This window comes from Oncorhynchus keta, chromosome 22, assembly GCF_023373465.1.
Source record: "Oncorhynchus keta strain PuntledgeMale-10-30-2019 chromosome 22, Oket_V2, whole genome shotgun sequence".
Taxonomy (NCBI): domain Eukaryota; kingdom Metazoa; phylum Chordata; class Actinopteri; order Salmoniformes; family Salmonidae; genus Oncorhynchus; species Oncorhynchus keta.
This window is the reverse complement of record NC_068442.1, coordinates 27,744,810-27,765,124: the sequence shown is the minus strand read 5'-3', so window position 1 is coordinate 27,765,124 and position 20,315 is coordinate 27,744,810. Positions and strand designations below refer to the sequence as shown.

Sequence of the window (20,315 nt, the reverse complement as noted above, 5' to 3'; positions counted from 1 at the left end):
GTTGTATATACAGGGAGCATTTGTAAAAGAGACCTAGGTCTTTCCTGTTCAAATAAAGGTTCAATAAAATGCATACTAACTCCCAGTGACACAAAAGCTGACAACGTGCAACCTCAAAAAATACAAAACTTACAACCTCTGACACACACAAAAACAACACTGTCTGCATGCCCCATCAAATAACATTGTAGCAGTCTCTTACAGATTAAACTTTTATTCACCTTGTCCAGAACATCACAAATTGTTTTTAGGTCACGGGATAAGTGTGTTTTCCCAGATTTTCTAAATCAGTGAACATCGCTTCCAGCACGGAGCCTCATTCACTAAATGACACCCCACTATCTCCCCACTTTCAGACACCCTGGATCATTACAGTGAGTGATCCAGAATGTCAGGCCCACACTGTGTCTGTGTGGCTACATACGCTGAGCTGCTGCTCACACATCAGCCTGAATGAATTAGTAAACAGACAAACACCATGAGAGCTCCATTCACTAAAGCTGACTCCATGGGAGATGTGTTTTATGAGTATGTGAAAGGGTGCATCACAATCCTTTCATTCTGATAGCACTGAGAGCACCCCCTGCCCCCCCCACTCTCGCCACTCCCTCGTTCTTCACCTTCTACACACTTCTGTCACATTCCCTCCATTTCATGATGATCACAGAGCGCTAGCTCCACCTGACTGGTCTGGTCCACTTAGCCACGACTGCACACAACAGCACTCTGTAACTACATTCCTGATGACCCACTCATACGGTCTCAGCATGTTGCTTTGATGACTATCCTCTTTGTTACATAAAACTACCCTCCATGTGTGTTTACGATGAAACACTAGCTGATGTGTGTTTAAGATTAAACAACAGATTTCTGGAGTGAGTAATGGTGTGTCTCTCCTCTAACTTCACTCACAGCAGCCAAAAACAAAGCCACCTGCTAGACTACCAGCTAGTGAAACATGGTTCTGAACAGCCTGCATAACCCATCAGCTTTGGGAGAGAGGTTAACCTGGAATACAGCTACACTAAGTAGGCAATAGGCATAGGTCACTGTGTGTGTAGAGGTCAAACAGGACCAAAGGTCAGACTAGCGGAAAATCACCATATTTAACAGGACAGGTCTGCAGACGTCCAGCATGGCCATTTGGTCAATGCTTCTCCATTGAGATGTGATGATTATAGCCAAAGTGTTCCCCCGTGGAGCTGACTGGGAGACTGAGCAGAGGGGGAGAGGGGGAGCCACCAAATCCTCTGCATTGCAGAAGCACTGAGCAGAGCAGACTGAAGAATTACAAACAATAAATGACTGTACTCTGGCACAGAACTTTACATACGTAGGCTCATATAGTATTAAACATGAGCACATAAATGTAAACATACACACATCGGGCTGGCCACAGAGACGCCATGACTCCACGGGGGGGGGACAAAGATAAAAAAGCAGCTCTTTAAATTTGAATGTACAGGGAGAGGCCGAGCCAGGCAGAGCTGGAGTGAGGGAGAGCCAGGCAGAGCCAGATTGATTCCTCTGTCATCCCAATCAGCCCCCTCTATCCATCTGGAGGTGGTTACTGATGGTTACTGTGAGGCTGAGGCAGACTCAGCCGGGCAGCCTTCATCGCTCACCAACTGCTCCAGCCCAAGACTCTCCCTCCCTCCCGCTCTCTCTTTCTCCCTCCCGCTCTCTCTTTCTCCCAGAGGAACTACGTGCCCCACAAGGGAGGCCCTGTTCAGGAACATCTCAACTATGACACATCTGTTATAGTCTAATCGGTCGATTAAAAGCAGTCATCGCCGTTATTTTACCAGACCCCCCAACCAGCCTTGAGACAGACCGCTCAAGGACCCTTCAGAATGATAACCAATCACTGCTGTTTCCTTCTGGAGGGGAAATCAGCCTAACTGTCACCAGGAAAGGGAAGGTCAACAAGTGGTTAAGTTTACTTTCAAATTCAAAATAAACCCTCTGATCTCCTTACCTAGGTGATGGGCCATGACATTTGACCCCTAGGAGGTGAGGCTCCCCCTGCTTGTAAAACAAAAACTAATCATACATCAATAAGGTAGGAGGAGGAAGACGAGGAGGAAGACAAGGAGAAGGAAGACGAGGATGTGTTCCTGTGTTACTGCAGCTGTCAGGTTAACAGCCAGTTCAGTATACTCCTCTCCCAGGATAGGGTTAAAACTCTCAGAAAATAAACCAAGAATGTGAGACTAGCATGAGGCCGCCCCCTGCTAGTGAACCATGTCCAGGCATACCGTGTGTGTGTGTGTGTGTGTGTGTGTGTGTGTGTGTGTGTGTGTGTGTGTGTGTGTGTGTGTGTGTGTGTGTGTGTGTGTGTGTGTGTGTGTATACAAACACAGGGCTTGTTTTAAAAGCTAAAGGGCAGCACTCTCAATGGTCACTAATTCATAAGCACAGTGAACAAGCCAAGAGCTGCTGGACCTTACCCCTAGACTGAAGCCTGCCAGTTACACCCACACAATCAGTGTTAGAGGCCCATTCTGTCTGAGGCCTGCTGTAGTGTGTGGGTACTCAGTCGTAATAAAATGAAAACCTACATAATGTATTTAGCTTACATCATTTTTATTAACATCTATCCCACATCTATTTCTATCTGACACATCAAAGATAAATAAACTTTGCGCTTGTTCAAGTTAATCAATCACACAATAATTTTCTGTTCTCTCTCACACACACACACACACGGCTTACCTTGCTTAGATGGAACTCAAGCCGTCGCATAAACCTCTCAACCACCTTCACTTGCTGTTGGAAGAAACACAAGGACTCCTCTTTCAAAATGATGCTCAAATAATGGATATAATGTAATCTGGGAAAAATGGATTGCTGTCTGATTATTTTACAAGACCTAAACTTTTGGATTAAGCTCATATGATTACTGTGTGATACTGTACAATAGATTGGGTGAATAATATAGAAGACAGGGTCAAACTCACCTTATCCAGCTCATAGAGAAACCCCTGAAAAAGAACAAGAAAATCACATGACTATACAGTCCAGTACACGGTCAAGTGAGCGTACAGCCATTTTATGGCAGATTCAAGATATGGTGGTACCTACCAGACGAGAGTTCCTCTTGGATTCCCTCATTTGTCGGCTCAGGCTGTCCAGCTCTATCTGGTGCACCTGCAGGTAAGACCTGAGACGGACACATGGCCGGTACATTTCCTGTTTGTCTGAACAGGCATGCATGACAATAATATTTTGTGCAAAAGCGTATGTGTATGTGTACTCACTGCAGGCCTCTCTTCAGAGCTTCGTAGACCTCATCCAGCCTCTCTGGCTGGGGCACCTTGGGCGGTGGGGATTTGGCGGAGAGGGTGAACATCCTACTGGCTCTGGAGGGCTTCCTGGTGACCCTCGGGGTGCTGAACACCGACAGGTTCCTAAAACACAACACAAAGCCTTTCCCTAACTGTGCTGCTGAAACTGTAGTGCTTCAATCACTGTGACGGTTGGTGAGTTGATGGAATCAAGTGAGAGGGATTTTAACATGCTTTTCAAATGCTATGGAGATAAGTCTAATTCATACACAACAGGCCAAAGACATGTGTGGAGTGTCCCATCTCCAGCCCACCCTACCAGAGCAGTGAAGCATGGATGTGCACAGTCAGGGGTGATGATAACATTCTGAGTTGATGAATAAAATGATCAATATCACTTTATAAAATGCAACAGGTAATCGATTTGAGGCAAGACTCCTCTTTCACAGATGACAGGCCATTCAATGGGCTACGGAAGAGAGATGTGTCTAGGCTGCTCATATTCTCTTCAGCAAGATACTGCCTGATCAGTCAAAACACCTTTCCTCCAGACATATAACTCTAGTAAGTGCTTTATATTAATGCATTTCTTATATGTAGGTTGCAGAAGGAATATTTATATTTTTTCTGCAATGTGCCAAATGTAAGCGATGGATTTCCTCTCTTCCTCTGTATCTCCTGATGCACTGTCTTTACTCGGTCTCTCTTTAGTACAAACTCATGCTCCTATTACTCCTCTAGCATACACACTCCATTCTCCTCTCTCTGTTCTTCCTTTAATATTCTGACTCATTCTCCTCTCTGTTCCTCCTTTAATATTCTGACTCCATTCTCCTCTCTCTGTTCTTCCTTTAATATTCTGACTCCATTCTCCTCTCTCTGTTCTTCCTTTAATATTCTGACTCCATTCTCCTCTCTGTTCTTCCTTTAATATTCTGACTCCATTCTCCTCTCTGTTCCTCCTTTAATATTCTGACTCCATTCTCCTCTCTGTTCCTCCTTTAATATTCTGACTCCATTCTCCTCTCTGTTCTTCCTTTAATATTCTGACTCCATTCTCCTCTCTCTGTTCTTCCTTTAATATTCTGACTCCATTCTCCTCTCTGTTCTTCCTTTAATATTCTGACTCCATTCTGTCCTGTTTTCTGGCAGATGGACCTTCATTAATAAATAACTCGAGGCCTTCATTTTCCTCCATTCTACCAGAAAATAAGGAATACTTTGATGATCACTTTGTTGATAGACCAAAGCTCCCCCACACATATATGTGTATGTAGAACATATGCTGCTATTAAAAACTCAGCTTTGAAGGCAGGAAAATTACAATGAACAATAAATATTTTTCCCTCATGAAAGGAGAGGCCTCCAGTGCCGCTGCCTCAGGAAGTGTGGGCTTTACAGGACGTCCTGTCAGGTGGGGCTCGAAAGTAGACACACAGTCTATGGTGTGTGTCTGTGTCTGTGTCTGTGTGTGTGTGTGTGTGTGTGTGTGTGTGTGTGTGTGTGTGTGTGTGTGTGTGTGTGTGTGTCAGATGAGTGTGTATCACAAATCTTCCAATGTCGAGAACAGTAGACTAGAGCTGCATTGTTGAATGTGTAGAAAGTCAACACAGAAGTGTACTCACCATTAAGGTCTATAACAGTAATGTACACGTGACCTTATCAGAGGGAGTGTCCTCACCTGTAGGGCTTATCGTAGGAGTTGACCCCGGCAAAGGACTGGCTCCTAGTGATGGATCTGGAGATGACTCGGCGCGATGGGCGCACGGAAAGGGACATGGTGGAGACAGCTCTGGAGGGACTCCCTGCAGAGGCAAAGGAAGGCTTTAGAGGTTGCACAACGACACACAAAAGGGGGACAGTTTGCCTACTCTGTCTGGGAACTGCAGGAAAACACCACAACAAAATGAGCACAGCAGAATTTGTATAATTGAACCATGTTTCTACTGGCATTGTTCTTTCACAAGAACTCTTATGCAATGTTTTTTTCTCAAATACAAGTTCCTGAAATCTTGTTAGGTCCATGCACTCTTGGTTCTGTACACCTTGAGCCTTGTGAATCAAACATGTTACCTAATAAGCTGCAGGGGCTGCACCCTCCTGGGCCACAATACCAGTTCTTCACATCAAAGCATTTTATTATCAATCTACCCCTAAGAGCTCTTGAAAAGATTATGTAAGAAAAATCTAATCTAATGCCTTGCAGAGATGTTGCTCTGTGCATATCTCTATTGCATGAACAGTGATGTCCAAAAGCCACTCTAGCATAAGACACAGAAGTACATTATTTTCGGATTAAAAAAGTACCAGCAAGTTTTGGTTTGTAGCAAATCTGCAGATTCAAATGATCTTACAATTCAACATTCATTTGATTATCTAACGTTCAACATAATTTGCCTTAATGCATCTGCCATAATGCATTAAGCAACTACAATGTTAAATGTCAAAGGCAGTTGAAGTGTTTCTGTATTGTCGGCCTGCCCTCCCACTGCCCTACCTCTCCCCTGTCCCCTTTGCTCTGTGCACCTTCATATTCCCTCCCTCTTCCTGTGGTGAAGCAGTGAGGGTACTGTGTGTCACTGCTTCCACACTGGAAACAAAGGCCAGTGAAGATCCAGGGATAACAGTGACACAGTGCAGACTGCAAACACATTACTGCTGCCTGCCCACTATCTCTGTTCTCTACCACACACACTCTTCCTCTAGAGCTGCCTGCCCACTATCTCTGTTCTCTACCACACACACTCTTCCTCTAGAGCTGCCTGCCCACTCTCTGTTCTCTACCACACACACTCTTCCTCTAGAGCTGCCTGCCCACTATCTCTGTTCTCTACCACACACACTCTTCCTCTAGAGCTGCCTGCCCACTATCTCTGTTCTCTACCACACACGCTCTTCCTCTAGAGCTGCCTGCCCACTATCTCTGTTCTCTACCACACACACTCTTCCTCTAGAGCTGCCTGCCCACCATCTCTGTTCTCTACCACACACGCTCTTCCTCTAGAGCTGCCTGCCCACCATCTCTCTGTTCTCTACCACCTATGCTCTTCCTCTAGAGCTTCCTGCCCACCATCTCTGTTCTCTACCACACACACTCTTCCTCTAGAGCTGCCTGCCCACCATCTCTCTGTTCTCTACCACCTATGCTCTTCCTCTAGAGCAGCCTGCCCACCATCCATGTTCTCTACCACCCACGCTTTTCCTCTAGAGCTGCCTGCCCACCATCTCTCTGTTCTCTACCACCTATGCTCTTCCTCTAGAGCTTCCTGCCCACCATCTCTCTGTTCTCTACCACACACACTCTTCCTCTAGAGCTGCCTTGACACAGCACAAAGTATTGACCACGTGATCTGCACTTGTATCGAGGATAGTAGTGCAGGGGATGACATAGAGAAAAATAAACAGAAGTGAGAAGAGTGGGCTTTCCTAGATAAACTTCCAGTGTGTGAGTGTCTCTCTGAGTTCATTGTATTCAGCTGTGGCGTTCCAGGCCCTGACACTAGGGACTTTGTCGCAGCATTAGTGACATCTCCATCACACAGGGCCCAAAACAAGGTCCTCTTTGATAGAAGAAGAAAAAAGGGAGTGATTGAGACTAGATTAAACACACACCAAATCACCAGGGACTCAGCCAGGACAAGAGCCCAACACAGAGAGCCAGGCCCTGTGAGGTTAGGCAGCCTCGGGTGAGCCAACTATTGGCAGGCCTCAGGCACAGATACTCTAGCTTCAAGACACAGGATCAGCCCGGCTGTTACCCACACTTTAAATGGAATTCTAAAGTGTAGTTTTAGTCTGTGGCAGCTACAGTTCTACTGAGCAGTGTGGTTTTGGTCAGACCCTTTAGTTTTATCAGTGTTGTCGTGTTTGGTCAGCAGCACTGACATCAGTTCCTTAGATACAGAGATGCATCCCGGCCCTAAGAGAGGAAACCAAGGTTCATTTTGGACTTGCAGGAATAATGTAGTCAGGATTCAGCAGTCACAGCTGGTCATTTCCATCTATGAGCACCAACATGTGAAGTTCATATGAGCATGTCAATTTGGGTGTCGAAAGCTAAGAGTCTATATTTTTGAGAAATAAAGGCACATATACAGTACATTTTCAACCATTCTAAAAATGTGGAATAAGGAAAGACTTGATTTCTACCAAAGAACTCTTAAGGTATTTGAAATACATCAAAACAAAATAATGTGGAAGCAAAGACCCCTGCCAACTAATAGCAACACATTTATTTTGGGAGACATCTCTCTGCCTTCTGTAAGTTTAAGATATTTCCTCATTTCTCTCCCTAATGACGAGTGACAATAATGAAAGTTCACAGAAGTAAAGGCAGACCTAGCAATTAGTTAGTGTTCTTACTGATACCAATTTTGTTTATTAATTATTAAGTGATTCAAACTCAAAATTGCTTTACATAATCAATAACAGAATTTCTGCAATTGAATTGGCTACAATGGGAAATCATAGTAGTCAAAGGACAGTTGGTTTCACAAGTTTGGACAGAACAGTACAGTAGAGCAAAGTAGAGTATAGTTCAGTAGAGTACATTAGAGTTGGGTACACTATAATGTACTGCATTGTACTGTACTAAACTCTACTGTAATCTACTCTACTGTGCTGTACTTTGATGTTCAAACTTGTGAAAGAGACTTGGTCCGGACTAGGGCATTGTGGTGACCGTATTACCCCCACACCGGCTGTCACGAGTCATGAAGACAGTCACATGACCGTTTAGTCACGGTAATTTAGTCACGGCTTCTCCAACCTCTGATGCTGGTCATTAATAGCCTACCAAACTTGCTAACTGCCTGGTACTCGGCACTCTATTGTCCCTCTATCACTCTGACATCAACGCAAATGTATTCTAAAATCTAATCAAACACTTTATGAGAGCCCATGAGTTCATGTCGCACAACATTTCTATAGGCTATGCAAATGCACAAGAAAAAAAAAAGTGATGTCCGCTAATAAAAAGAGGATCCCATCAGCTTTCTACAGGCCTATGATATTTATTTCTCAACTTTCCTAATATTAAGCACATAGCTTATATTTACAACAGGGGTATAGCCTACCTGGCTGGCATGGAAATAAACCACGGGGAAAAGCATCCTCCAGTCTCTATTTAAGTGCATAGATGACATGTATTTTCCCCGCTGCCCGTTTCGATACAGGTACATGACAGAGGTCCATTCCAAATCAAAATGTCATACACATTATTTAGTATATGTAAAAACAAGATTAAATCAAGAATAGTCTGATGGGTGACAATATTAGCCTATCACCTGTGAATGATATATTATGACTTATATTATGATGCCCAGCATAAGAAACTGACTTTATTTTGCGACTTGTTCGAATCCTAGTCACACACCTCATGTAGCCTAGCCCATAGGCCTATATGTTTTAATGAGGTTTGTATCACACCTCATGTAGCCTAGCCCATAGGCCTATATGTTTTAATGGGGTTTGTATCACACCTCATGTAGCCTAGCCCATAGGCCTGTATGTTTTAATGAGGTTTGTATCACACCTAATGTAGCCTAGCCCATAGGCCTATATGTTTTAATGAGGTTTGTATCACACCTCATGTAGCCTAGCCCATAGGCCTATATGTTTTAATGAGGTTTGTATCACACCTCATGTAGCCTAGCCCATAGGCCTATATGTTTTAATGAGGTTTGTATCACACCTCATGTAGCCTAGCCCATAGGCCTATATGTTTTAATGAGGTTTGCATCACACCTCATGTAGCCTAGCCCATAGGCCTATATGTTTTAATGAGGTTTGTATCACACCTCATGTAGCCTAGCCCATAGGCCTATATGTTTTAATGAGGTTTGTATCACACCTAATGTAGCCTAGCCCATAGGCCTATATGTTTTAATGAGGTTTGTATCACACCTCATGTAGCCTAGCCCATAGGCCTATATGTTTTAATGAGGTTTGTATCACACCTCATGTAGCCTAGCCCATATAGGCCTATATGTTTTAATGGGGTTTGTATCACACCTCATGTAGCCTAGCCCATAGGCCTGTATGTTTTAATGAGGTTTGTATCACACCTAATGTAGCCTAGCCCATAGGCCTATATGTTTTAATGAGGTTTGTATCACACCTAAACATAACTTAATATAATTAAGCACATTAATCCGCTTTACAAGGGGTGTAGAGCCTAACTGGCATATTTAAGCAGGATGTGAGTTTCAAGTTTGGGGAAGATAATAAAAGCATTACATGCATAATTGCATTTGCAGTCACTTTTGATAATGGTGTTTTCTGCTAATGGACATTCACACCTATAGCCTAGTACCATGTGCACATTGCTGTGCTTATAATGTCAAGAAATTGCCTAATAGTTAATCAACATTTTAAGCTAAAACATTTTCATCTGTTGTGTCAGCCACATTGCATATTGGTTTTTAACCTTTATTTAAGTAAGCAAGTCAGATAAGAACACATTCTTATTTACAATGACGGCCTATTGCATAAAAAAGGGGTTTTGATTTGATGCTAGTGGTTGTATTAACTTGGGATCTATCGCATCCCACAACTGTCCCAGACTATGTTTGGAATATTTATTTCCTGGCACAGAACAGGTTGACCTTTGTACTATGGGGGATAGTAGATTGACATAGGCTAGTGCTTTTGCTGTTTTTTTAGGCCTGGTCATCTTGTTGGCTGACGAAAAGTAAAATGTGGACAGTTCTTCCAACATCTTCAATATGCACCTCGGAATTGGATAAGGAGGCGCCCATTTGTGTCCCCGATGTGTCTCTCGGCACTCAGGGAGAAGGCCACAACTCGGCACTCAGGGAGAAGGCCACAACTCGGCACTCAGGGAGAAGGCCACAACTCGGCACTCAGGGAGAAGGCCACAACTCGGCACTCAGGGAGAAGGACACAACTCGGCACTCAGGGAGAAGGACACAACTCGGCACTCAGGGAGAAGGACACAACTCGGCACTCAGGGAGAAGGACACAACTCGGCACTCAGGGAGAAGGACACAACTCGGCACTCAGGGAGAAGGACACAACTCGGCACTCAGGGAGAAGGACACAACTCGGCACTCAGGGAGAAGGACACAACTCGGCACTCAGGGCCGCAAAAGGCATGGATGTTTTTATGGTGCATTACGGCCACAAAGGGGATGCTGCTGTGAAATTTGAGACATTATCAAGTGCTTGTCAAATTGTGAATGAGAGAATGATGTAGTGTGTACAGCCTTCGCAAAAAAACAAAGCAGAACTCATGTCTTTCAAGCAACATCTCAAATCATCATTAGTCTCTCATCATGCAATTACGGTGAGACCGACAATTATTTGCTTGACAATCACTGGCTGATGAAATTGAGACCGCTAGTTCGGACTAACCAAATTGATGAAGCACTACTTGAGTTTCTGTGCCATGTACATTTTATAGTAATAACTATGATTTCATATACACAAATCATATACTGTGTCAAAACTTAAGTATAAGTGGTATTACACAACACTAGTTTAGTTTATTTAGTTTAGTTTATTTTATTTTTACAGGGACAGTGCACATTAATCAACGTTTCAGTAAAAGTGCCGGTTTTAGCCAGCCGGCTAATTTTCAACCGCAGTCCCTGGGCAGGTTATTAAAAACAATTACAATATAGACAATAGCACCATAGACATAGCAACATAGCAACATAGGACAAGCAAGACATAGCATACAGACAGAGCAACATAGAACAAAAAGCAGCAAGACAAAATTCATAAAAGCAACAAAGTGTTTCCACACCTCACAAGCTACAGACAACATGGAAAGCGGCAACACACAGCTAGGGACCATGTTCACAAATCTGATTGACCTTTAGCCATGTCTTCAAGCATTTTGTGAAAGTGTGATATGTGGTGCAGTTGTGTGTCTGATGGCAGTGTATTCCAGACATGGGAAGCTCTCACAGAGAATGCAGATTTACTAAAGGTGCTTTTCCTTAGGGGAACTATACAGTCACCTCTCATGGCAGACCTTGTGGATCTGCTGCCATATGTCTGGGTTTTCTGTTTAACAAAAATATTGAGTGGAGGGGGAGCCAGGCCATTAAGGATCTTGAATACAAGACATGCGTCGGTGTATTGCACAAGATTTTCCCAACTCAAGAGCTCATGTTTTCTAAGGATGTGACAATGATGATGGCTATTGGGCTTCCTATCAAGCACTTTGAGAGCCTGTTTGTAGACAGACTGAATAGGTTTTAATGTTGTACAGCAAGCTTGGGCCCAACTAGTCAAGCAGTATGTTAAGTGGGGAGTATCATAGATTTGAAGTACAGTTTTGCTACCTCTGTAGTCAAACAATTTCGTATAAATCGGAAATTAGCTAGATTGAATTTAGTTATTTGAATGACCTTTTTCACATGCTTTTTAAAAGAGAGGTTGGAATCAAGTATGATGCCAAGGTACTTCAAATCGGATACCACCTGGAACTTCTCCCCTGACACATAGACATCTGGCTCAGTAGCATCTGTTGCCCTCTTTGTGAAGAACATGCAAACAGTTTTTTTCACATTGAGATGCAAACACGAGTCACTGAGCCACTTTGTAACCTGGACCATTACAGTAGTGAGTTCTATTCGCAAAAGTATTCCACATACACAGACCTTCAAGAGGATCCTTCTCATTATGGGCATCATGCAGTAAACAGGAAACAGGTAAGCGACACATTACCCTTCCTTTACTCTAGTGTTCAGCCTCGGATGGTTACCCTGCTACACCCCCCACCCACACACAGATCAGCGCAGTGAGACCCAGTCAGCCAATCTAACAATACCTCCAGTTTGTAATGCCTGGTTCCTACCTGTCCCAGAAGAGATGGGTCAGCCTGGGAATAAATACAGTGAGGTCACACGATGTGGAAATCTATTGAGAGTGGCATAAACATAAAACCATGCGAGCTGTACGCCACATAACTACAGGCTTCCATTGGTTTCCATGATGAGTGTGGTTATGGCTGGACAGGGTCCGAAGCCCATAGACACGATCACGCTCATTGTTCTGCTGCCTGGCTGGTCTCGTTCCAGGACAGTTCTAGAAAACAAAGCACACAGGGGCTAGCCACTCCACTATCCCCCACCACACCCTGACATCACTGCATCTTTCACACACACTGATCATGCTCAGCATTGTTCTCAACATCTCAATGTGCATATCACACCTGCAGGTCAAAGGAAAGACTCGTGCATGGGTGTTTATAAACAGGGTGTTTGTTTACATGGTGTCTGTCTGTGAATGAGTGTGAGGGAAGAAAAAAAAACACACTGGCTGTTTTGTGATCAGCCACAGAGAGGGTATCTGGGGTAACAAAAGCCCTAATGACATTGCCAATGGAGATGAAGCTAGGCTTCGGATACAGGCTGCACCCCTCATCAACCAGCCCGTCTCCCACTCCGCTCTGACATTCCAAACATGGTGGAGATAAGCAGGGTCTACTGTCTCCTAACCAAGGGGCACACAGGCCCTGATGAACACAGGACCTTTACACTGATCAGAGGGGGAAGCTGCCTGTGTTGCAGAACTGAACAGCTACAGCAGTGGGGGTAGGGTGATGGGGTGGAAGGGCATGCCAGTTCCCTAATACAACACTGAGCTGATGGACAGGGAAAGGGCTAGTTGGCTCTAAAAACAACACTGGGGACAGACAGCGGTGCAACAAGCACAAGAGTAGAGCGGCACTTAGCACCTCAAAAACACACCCATTAGACAGTTTTGGGTCATCCACTAACTCCACATGCAGTATAAACATAACTTACTGACCTTATCATAACCGTTAAACCTCTGGATAATAGGAAATGGACTGGAACTACAGTACCAGTCAAAAGTTAGGACACACCTACTCATTCTTTATTTTTACCATTTTAAACATTGTAGAATAACAGTGAAGACATCAACGCTGAAATACCACATATTGAATCATGTTGTAACCAAAAAAGTGTGAAAGTCAAATTGCTGCAAAGAAACCACTACTAAAGGACACCAATAAGAAGAAGAGACTTGCTTGGGCCAAGAAAAATGAGCATTGGACATTAGACCGGTGGAAATATGTCCTTTGGTCTGATGAGCGCAAAATCCAACCACAGTGTCTGTGAGATGTAGAGTATGGATGATCTCTGCATGTGTGGTTCCCATCGTGAAGCATGGAGGAGGTGCTGTGATTGTGTGGGGGTGCTTTGCTGGCGACACAGTCAGTGCTTTATTTAGAATTCAAGGCACATTTAACCAGCATTGCTACCATAACATTCTGCAGCAATATTAATCTAAATTCAATCAGTACATTGATTATAATGCAGGCAATACACTGCTACTCTATCGTCCGAGATGCATACAAGCCGCACCCCCTTCATTCCTTCGGCAAATCAGACCACGACTCCATTTTGCGCCTACCATCCTATAGGCAGAAACTCAAACATGATGTACCCGTGACAAGAACCATTCAACGCTGGTCTGACCAATTGGAATCCACGCTTCAAGATTGTTTTGATCACGCGGACTGGGAAATGTTCTGGGCAGCCTCAGAGAGTAACATCGATTTATACACGGGTTCGGTGAGTGAGTTTATAAGGAAGTGCATTAGAGATGTTGTACCCACTGTGACTATTAAAACCTACTCTAACCAGAAACCTCGGATAAACAGCGGCATTAGCACAAAACTGAAAGCGAGAACCACCGCATTTGACCATGGAAAGATGACGGGGAATATGGATGAAATAAAACAGCGTAGTTATTCCCTCCACAAGGCAATAAAACAAGCAAAATGTCAGTATAGGGACAAAGTGGAGTCGCAATTCAACGGCTCAGACACGAGACGTACGCGGCAGGGTCTACAGGCAATTACGGACTACAAAAAGAAAACCAGCCACGTTACTGACGTCTTGCTTCCAGACAAACTAAACAACTTCTTTGCCCGCTTTAGGGATAATACAGTGACACTGATGCGTCCCGCTACCAAGGACTGTAGGCCTCCCCCTGCTCCTTCTTCATGGCCAACGTGAGTAAGACATTTAAGCGTGTTAACCTTCGCAAGGTTGCTGGCCCAGACAGTATCCCTAGCCGCATCCTCAGAGCATGTGCAGACCAGCTGGCTGGTGTTCAATGACTCCCTGTCCCACTCTGCTGTGCCCACATGCTTCAAGATGGCCACCATTGTTCTGGTACCCAAGAAGGCAAAGATAACTGAACTAAATGACTATTGTCCCTTAGAATTCACTTCTGTTATCATGAAGTGCTTTGAGAGACTAGTCAACGATCATATCACCTCCACCTTACCGGCCACCCTAGACCCATTTCAGTTTGCATACCGCCCAAACAGGTCCACAGACTATGCAATCGCCATACCACTGCACACCGCCCTATCCCATCTGGACAAGAATAATACCTATGTAAGAATGCTGTTCATTGACTACAGCATTCAACAACATAGTACCCTCCAAATTCATCATTGAGCTTAAGGTCCTGGATCTCAACCCCGCCCTGTGCAATTGGGTCCTGGACTTTGACAGGCCACCCCCAGGTGGTGAGGGTAGGAAACAACATCTCCACTTAGCTGATCCTCAACACTGGGGCCCCACAAGTAGCCCCTTCCTGTACCCCCTGTTCACCCATGACTGCGTGGCGATGCACGCCTCCAACTCAATCACTGTTGGTTTTCCAAGATGGCGTAGCAGTCGGACGTATGTTTTGTCTTGTCCCGTCCTGTCTAGTGTAAATATAGTTTTCTTCGTTTTTTTTCTGTATATATTTCGTACATATTTTAATCTCACTTTCAAACTAGAGCTGAATATACTCTCCTGCAACCCGCATCACCCAATGTGGTACGGATCCGCCTTTTCTATACTTTACTTTAGAACCGGAGCCACCATCAGAAGCTAGCCAGCTAACTAGCTACTAGCTCGTACTCAGTTAGCCATTGCTAGCGGTCTTCTAAGCTAACTAGAACACCAGCGCGACATCAACCCAGAGCATATCAGACTGCTCTTTCTCTACCACATCTCCGGATTCCTACCGCAAGCTCTGAACCTTTACACCGGATCATCGCAACTAGCTAGCTGCAATTCCGAGTGGCTACTCCTGGCCAACGTCTCTGGCCCAAAACAAGCTACAGTTAGCCTTGAGCTAAGCCCACCTCCCGACTAGCCGAAGAGGCCCAACGATACCTCTTTGCCAATTGGCCTGGACCCTTTACTGCCGACACGGAGCGCCGCCGATCCATCACGACTGGTCCGCCGACATAATCGTCCGAGGTGGTTTCAACAGGCTTTTTCGTTGCGACATCGCCAAAGATCCATCTGCTGGCCAAGGCCCGCGAGCTTTCTGAAACGCTGTGTCTCCAGCTCACCCAGCGCACTAGAGCTCCTGTAGCATAATCCTGGGCTACAATTACCCGGGCCCACGACCGGTCTGTCGATGTCACCGCAAGAAGAGGAATAAACAGACTCACCCCATCGCGACGTCCCCCAAAGGTTAGCTCTCTAGCCCTCGCTATCTCCCTACTTGCTATTCGGCCTGCTAACGGCTAGCTTGTCTAGCCCGGGCCTACGAACTGTTAGCTTGTTAGCACAGGCCTGCTAACCATCTGACTCACCTCATCCCAAACACTTCTGAACCCATTTACTTTCTATCTCTCTTTGATTTTTATTTGTTTATACCTTCCGGAAACCTGCCTCACCCACTGTGATACGGATTCGCTATCACTTTTAATTTTTATTTATTTTTATGACACACTCAAGAACCTCCAGACGCTAACCAGCTAACTAGCTACAAGCTATTTAGTCATTGTTAGTTTTTAAAAAAAAACCTGGATAACACTCGCCAGCCCAGCTTCCCTGCCCATCCACCGCTGCCCCCTGGACACTGATCTCTTGGCTACATAGCTGACGCACGCTGGACTGTCCATTAATCACGGTACCCCATTCTGCTTGTTTGTTTATCTGTCGGCCCAGTTGCCTAGTCAACGCCATTTTACCTGCTGTTTGTTGTGCTAGCTGATTAGCCTCGCCTACTGTTTTTAGCTAGCTTTCCCAATTCAACACCTGTGATTACTGTATGCCTCGCTGTATGTCTCTCCCAAATGTCAATATGCCTTGTATACTGTTGTTCAGGTTAGTTATCATTGTTTTAGTTCACAATGGACCCCCTAGATCCACTCTGCATACCCCTGTTACCTCCTTTGTCCCACCCCCCACACATGCGGTGACCTCACCCATTACAACCAGCATGTCCAGAGATACAACCTCTCTCATCATCACCCAGTGCCTGGGCTTACCTCCGCTGTACCCGCACCCCACCATACCCCTGTCTGCGCATTATGCCCTGAATATATTCTACCATGCCCAGAAACCTGCTCCTCTTATCCTCTGCCCCCAACGCTCTAGGCGACCAGTTTTGATAGCCTTTAGCCGCACCCTCATACTACTCCTTCTCTGTTCCGCGGGTGATGTGGAGGTAAACCCAGGCCCTGCATGCCCCCAGGTACCCTCATTTGTTGACTTCTGTGATCGAAAAAGTCTTGGTTTTATGCATGTCAACATCAGAAGCCTCCTCCCTAAGTTTGTTTTACTCACTGCTTTAGCACACTCTGCTAACACTGATGTCCTTGCCGTGTCTGAATCCTGGCTCAGGAAGGGCACCAAAATTCAGAGATTTCCATACCCAACTATAACATCTTCCGTCAAGATAGAACTGCCAAAGGGGGCGGAGTCGCAGTCTACTGCAGAGATAGCCTGCAAAGTAATGTCATACTTTCCAGGTCCATACCCAAACAGTTTGAACTACTAATTTTGAAAATTACTCTCTCCAGAAACAAGTCTATCACTGTTGCCGCCTGCTACCGACCCCCGTCAGCTCCCAGCTGCGCCCTGGACACCATTTGTGAATTGATCGCCCCCATCTAGCTTCAGAGTTTGTTCTGTTAGGTGACCTAAACTGGGATATGCTTAACACCCCGGCAGTCCTACAATCTAAGCTAGATGCCCTCAATCTCACTCAAATCATCAAGGAACCCACCAGGTACAACCCTAACTCTGTAAACAAGGGCACCCTCATAGACGTCATCCTGACCAACTGGCCCTCCAAATATACCTCCGCTGTCTTCAACCAGGATCTCAGCGATCACTGCCTCATCGCCTGTATCCGCCACGGAGCCGCAGTCAAACGACCACCCTCATCACTGTCAAACGCTCCCTAAAACACTTCTGTGAGCAGGCCTTTCTAATCGACCTGGCCCGTGTATCCTGGAAGGACATTGACCTCATCCCGTCAGTTGAGGATGCCTGGTCATTCTTTAAAAGTAACTTCCTCACCATTTTAGATAAGCATGCTCCGTTCAAAAAATGCAGAACCAAGAACAGATACAGCCCTTGGTTCACTCCAGACCTGACTGCCCTCGACCAGCACAAAAACATCCTGTGGCGGACTGCAATAGCATCGAATAGCCCCGTGATATGCAACTGTTCAGGGAAGTCAGGAACCAATACACGCAGTCAGTCAGGAAAGCTAAGGCCAGCTTCTTCAGGCAGAAGTTTGCATCCTGTAGCTCCAACTCCAAAAGTTCTGGGACACTGTGAAGTCCATTGAGAACAAGAGCACCTCCTCCCAGCTGCCCACTGCACTGAGGCTAGGAAACACGGTCTCCACCGATAAATCCATGATTATCGAAAACTTCAATAAGCACTTCTCAACGGCTGGCCATGCCTTCCGCCTGGCTACTCCAACCTCGGCCAACAGCTCCCCCCGTAGTTCCTCACCCAAGCCTCTCCAGGTTCTCCTTTACCCAAATCCAGATAGCAGATGTTCTGAAAGAGCTGCAAAACCTGGACCCGTACAAATCAGCTGGGCTTGACAATCTGGACCCGCTATTTCTGAAACTATCTGCCGCCATTGTCGCAACCCCTATTACCAGCCTGTTCAACCTCTCTTTCATATCGTCTGAGATCCCCAAGGATTGAAAGCTGCCGCAGTCATCCCCCTCTTCAAAGGGGGAGACACCCTGGACCCAAACTGCTATAGACCTATATCCATCCTGCCCTGCCTATCTAAGGTCTTCAAAGCCAAGTCAACAAACAGGTCACTGACCATCTCGAATCCCACCGTACCTTCTCCGCTGTGCAATCTGGTTTCCGAGCCGGTCACGGGTGCACCTCAGCCACACTCAAGGTACTAAATGATATCATAACCGCCATCGATAAAAGACATTACTGTGCAGCCGTCTTCATCGACCTCGCCAAGGCTTTCGACTCTGTCAATCACCAAATTCTTATCGGCAGACTCAACAGCCTCGGTTTTTCGGATGACTGCCTTGCCTGGTTCACCAATTACTTTGCAGACAGAGTTCAGTGTGTCAAATCAGAGGGCATGCTGTCCGGTCCTCTGGCAGTCTCTATGGGGGTGCCACAGGGTTCAATTCTCGGGCCGACTCTTTTCTCTGTATATATCAATGATGTTGCTCTTGCTGCGGGCGATTCCCTGATCCACCTCTACGCAGACGACACCATTCTATATACTTTCGGCCCGTCATTGGACACTGTGCTATCCAACCTCCAAACGAGCTTCAATACCATACAGCACTCCTTCCGTGGCCTCCAACTGCTCTTAAACGCGAGTAAAACCAAATGCATGCTTTTCAACCGATCGCTGCCTGCACCCGCATGCCCGACTAGCATCACCACCCTGGATGGTTCCAACCTTGAATATGTGGACATCTATAAGTACCTAGGTGTCTGGCTAGACTGCAAACTCTCCTTCCAGACTCACATCAAACATCTCCAATCAAAAATCAAATCCAGAGTCGGCTTTCTATTCCGCAACAAAGCCTCCTTCACTCACGCTGCCAAGCTTACCCTAGTAAAACTGACTATCCTACCGATCCTCGACTTCGGCGATGTCATCTACAAAATGGCTTCCAACACTCTACTCAGCAAACTGGATGCAGTCTATCACAGTGCCATCCGTTTTGTCACTAAAGCACCTTATACCACCCACCACTGCGACTTGTATGCTCTAGTCGGCTGGCCCTCACTACATATTCGTCGCCAGACCCACTGGCTCCAGGTCATCTACAAGTCCATGCTAGGTAAAGCTCCGCCTTATCTCAGTTCACTGGTCACGATGGCAACACCCATCCGTAGCACGCGCTCCAGCAGGTGTATCTCACTGATCATCCCTAAAGCCAACACCTCATTTGGCCGCCTTTCGTTCCAGTACTCTGCTGCCTGTGACTGGAACGAATTGCAAAATCGCTGAAGTTGGAGACTTTTATCTCCCTCTCCAACTTCAAACATCAGCTATCCGAGCAGCTAACCGATCGCTGCAGCTGTACATAGTCTATAGGTAAATAGCTCACCCTTTTTCACCTACCTCATTCCCATACTGTTTTTATACTGTTTTTATTTATTTACTTTTCTGCTATTTTGCACACCAATATCTCTACCTGTACATGCCCATCTGATCATTTATCACTCCAGTGTTAATCTGCAAAATTGTATTATTCGCCTACCTCCTCATGCCTTTTGCACACATTGTATATAGACTGCCCATTTTTTCTACTGTGTTATTGACTTGCTAATTGTTTACTCCATGTGTAACTCTGTGTTGTCTGTTCACACTGCTATGCTTTATCTTGGCCAGGTCGCAGTTGCAAATGAGAACTTGTTCTCAACTAGCCTACCTGGTTAAATAAAGGTGAAATAAAAAAAATAAAAAAATAAAAATCATCAAGTTTGCAGAAGACACAACAGTAGTGGGATTGATTACTAACAACGACGAGACAGCCTAGAGGTACGAGGTGAGGGCACTCGGAGTGTGGGGTCAGGAAAAAAACCTCAACGTCAACAAAAGAAAAAGGAGATGATCGCGGACTTCAGGAAACAGCATAGGGAGCACCCCCTATCCACATCGACGGGACAGCAGTGGAGAAGCTGGAAAGTTTTAAGTTCCTTGCAACAGCGCCTCTTCAACCTCAGGAGGCTGACAAAATGTGGCTTGTCACCTAAAACTTTTACAGAAGCA

General features: G+C 45.4%; 1 protein-coding gene across 5 annotated transcripts in view; it reads right to left on the bottom strand.

Moving 5' to 3' along the window:
* ripor1 (RHO family interacting cell polarization regulator 1) overlaps positions 1-20,315 on the bottom strand; it is a 133,125-nt gene that overhangs the window by 22,345 nt on the left and 90,465 nt on the right. For all 5 annotated transcript variants that reach the window (XM_052474970.1, XM_052474971.1, XM_052474969.1 and 2 more), the window contains exons 2-6: positions 4,969-5,092; positions 3,261-3,410; positions 3,085-3,163; positions 2,961-2,984; positions 2,716-2,769 (exon numbers count right to left, since the gene is read on the bottom strand). In XM_052474970.1, the coding sequence (XP_052330930.1) occupies positions 2,716-2,769; positions 2,961-2,984; positions 3,085-3,163; positions 3,261-3,410; positions 4,969-5,066 (405 nt within the window). In that variant the 5' untranslated portion in view covers positions 5,067-5,092. The remainder of the gene's footprint in view (positions 1-2,715; positions 2,770-2,960; positions 2,985-3,084; positions 3,164-3,260; positions 3,411-4,968; positions 5,093-20,315) is intronic.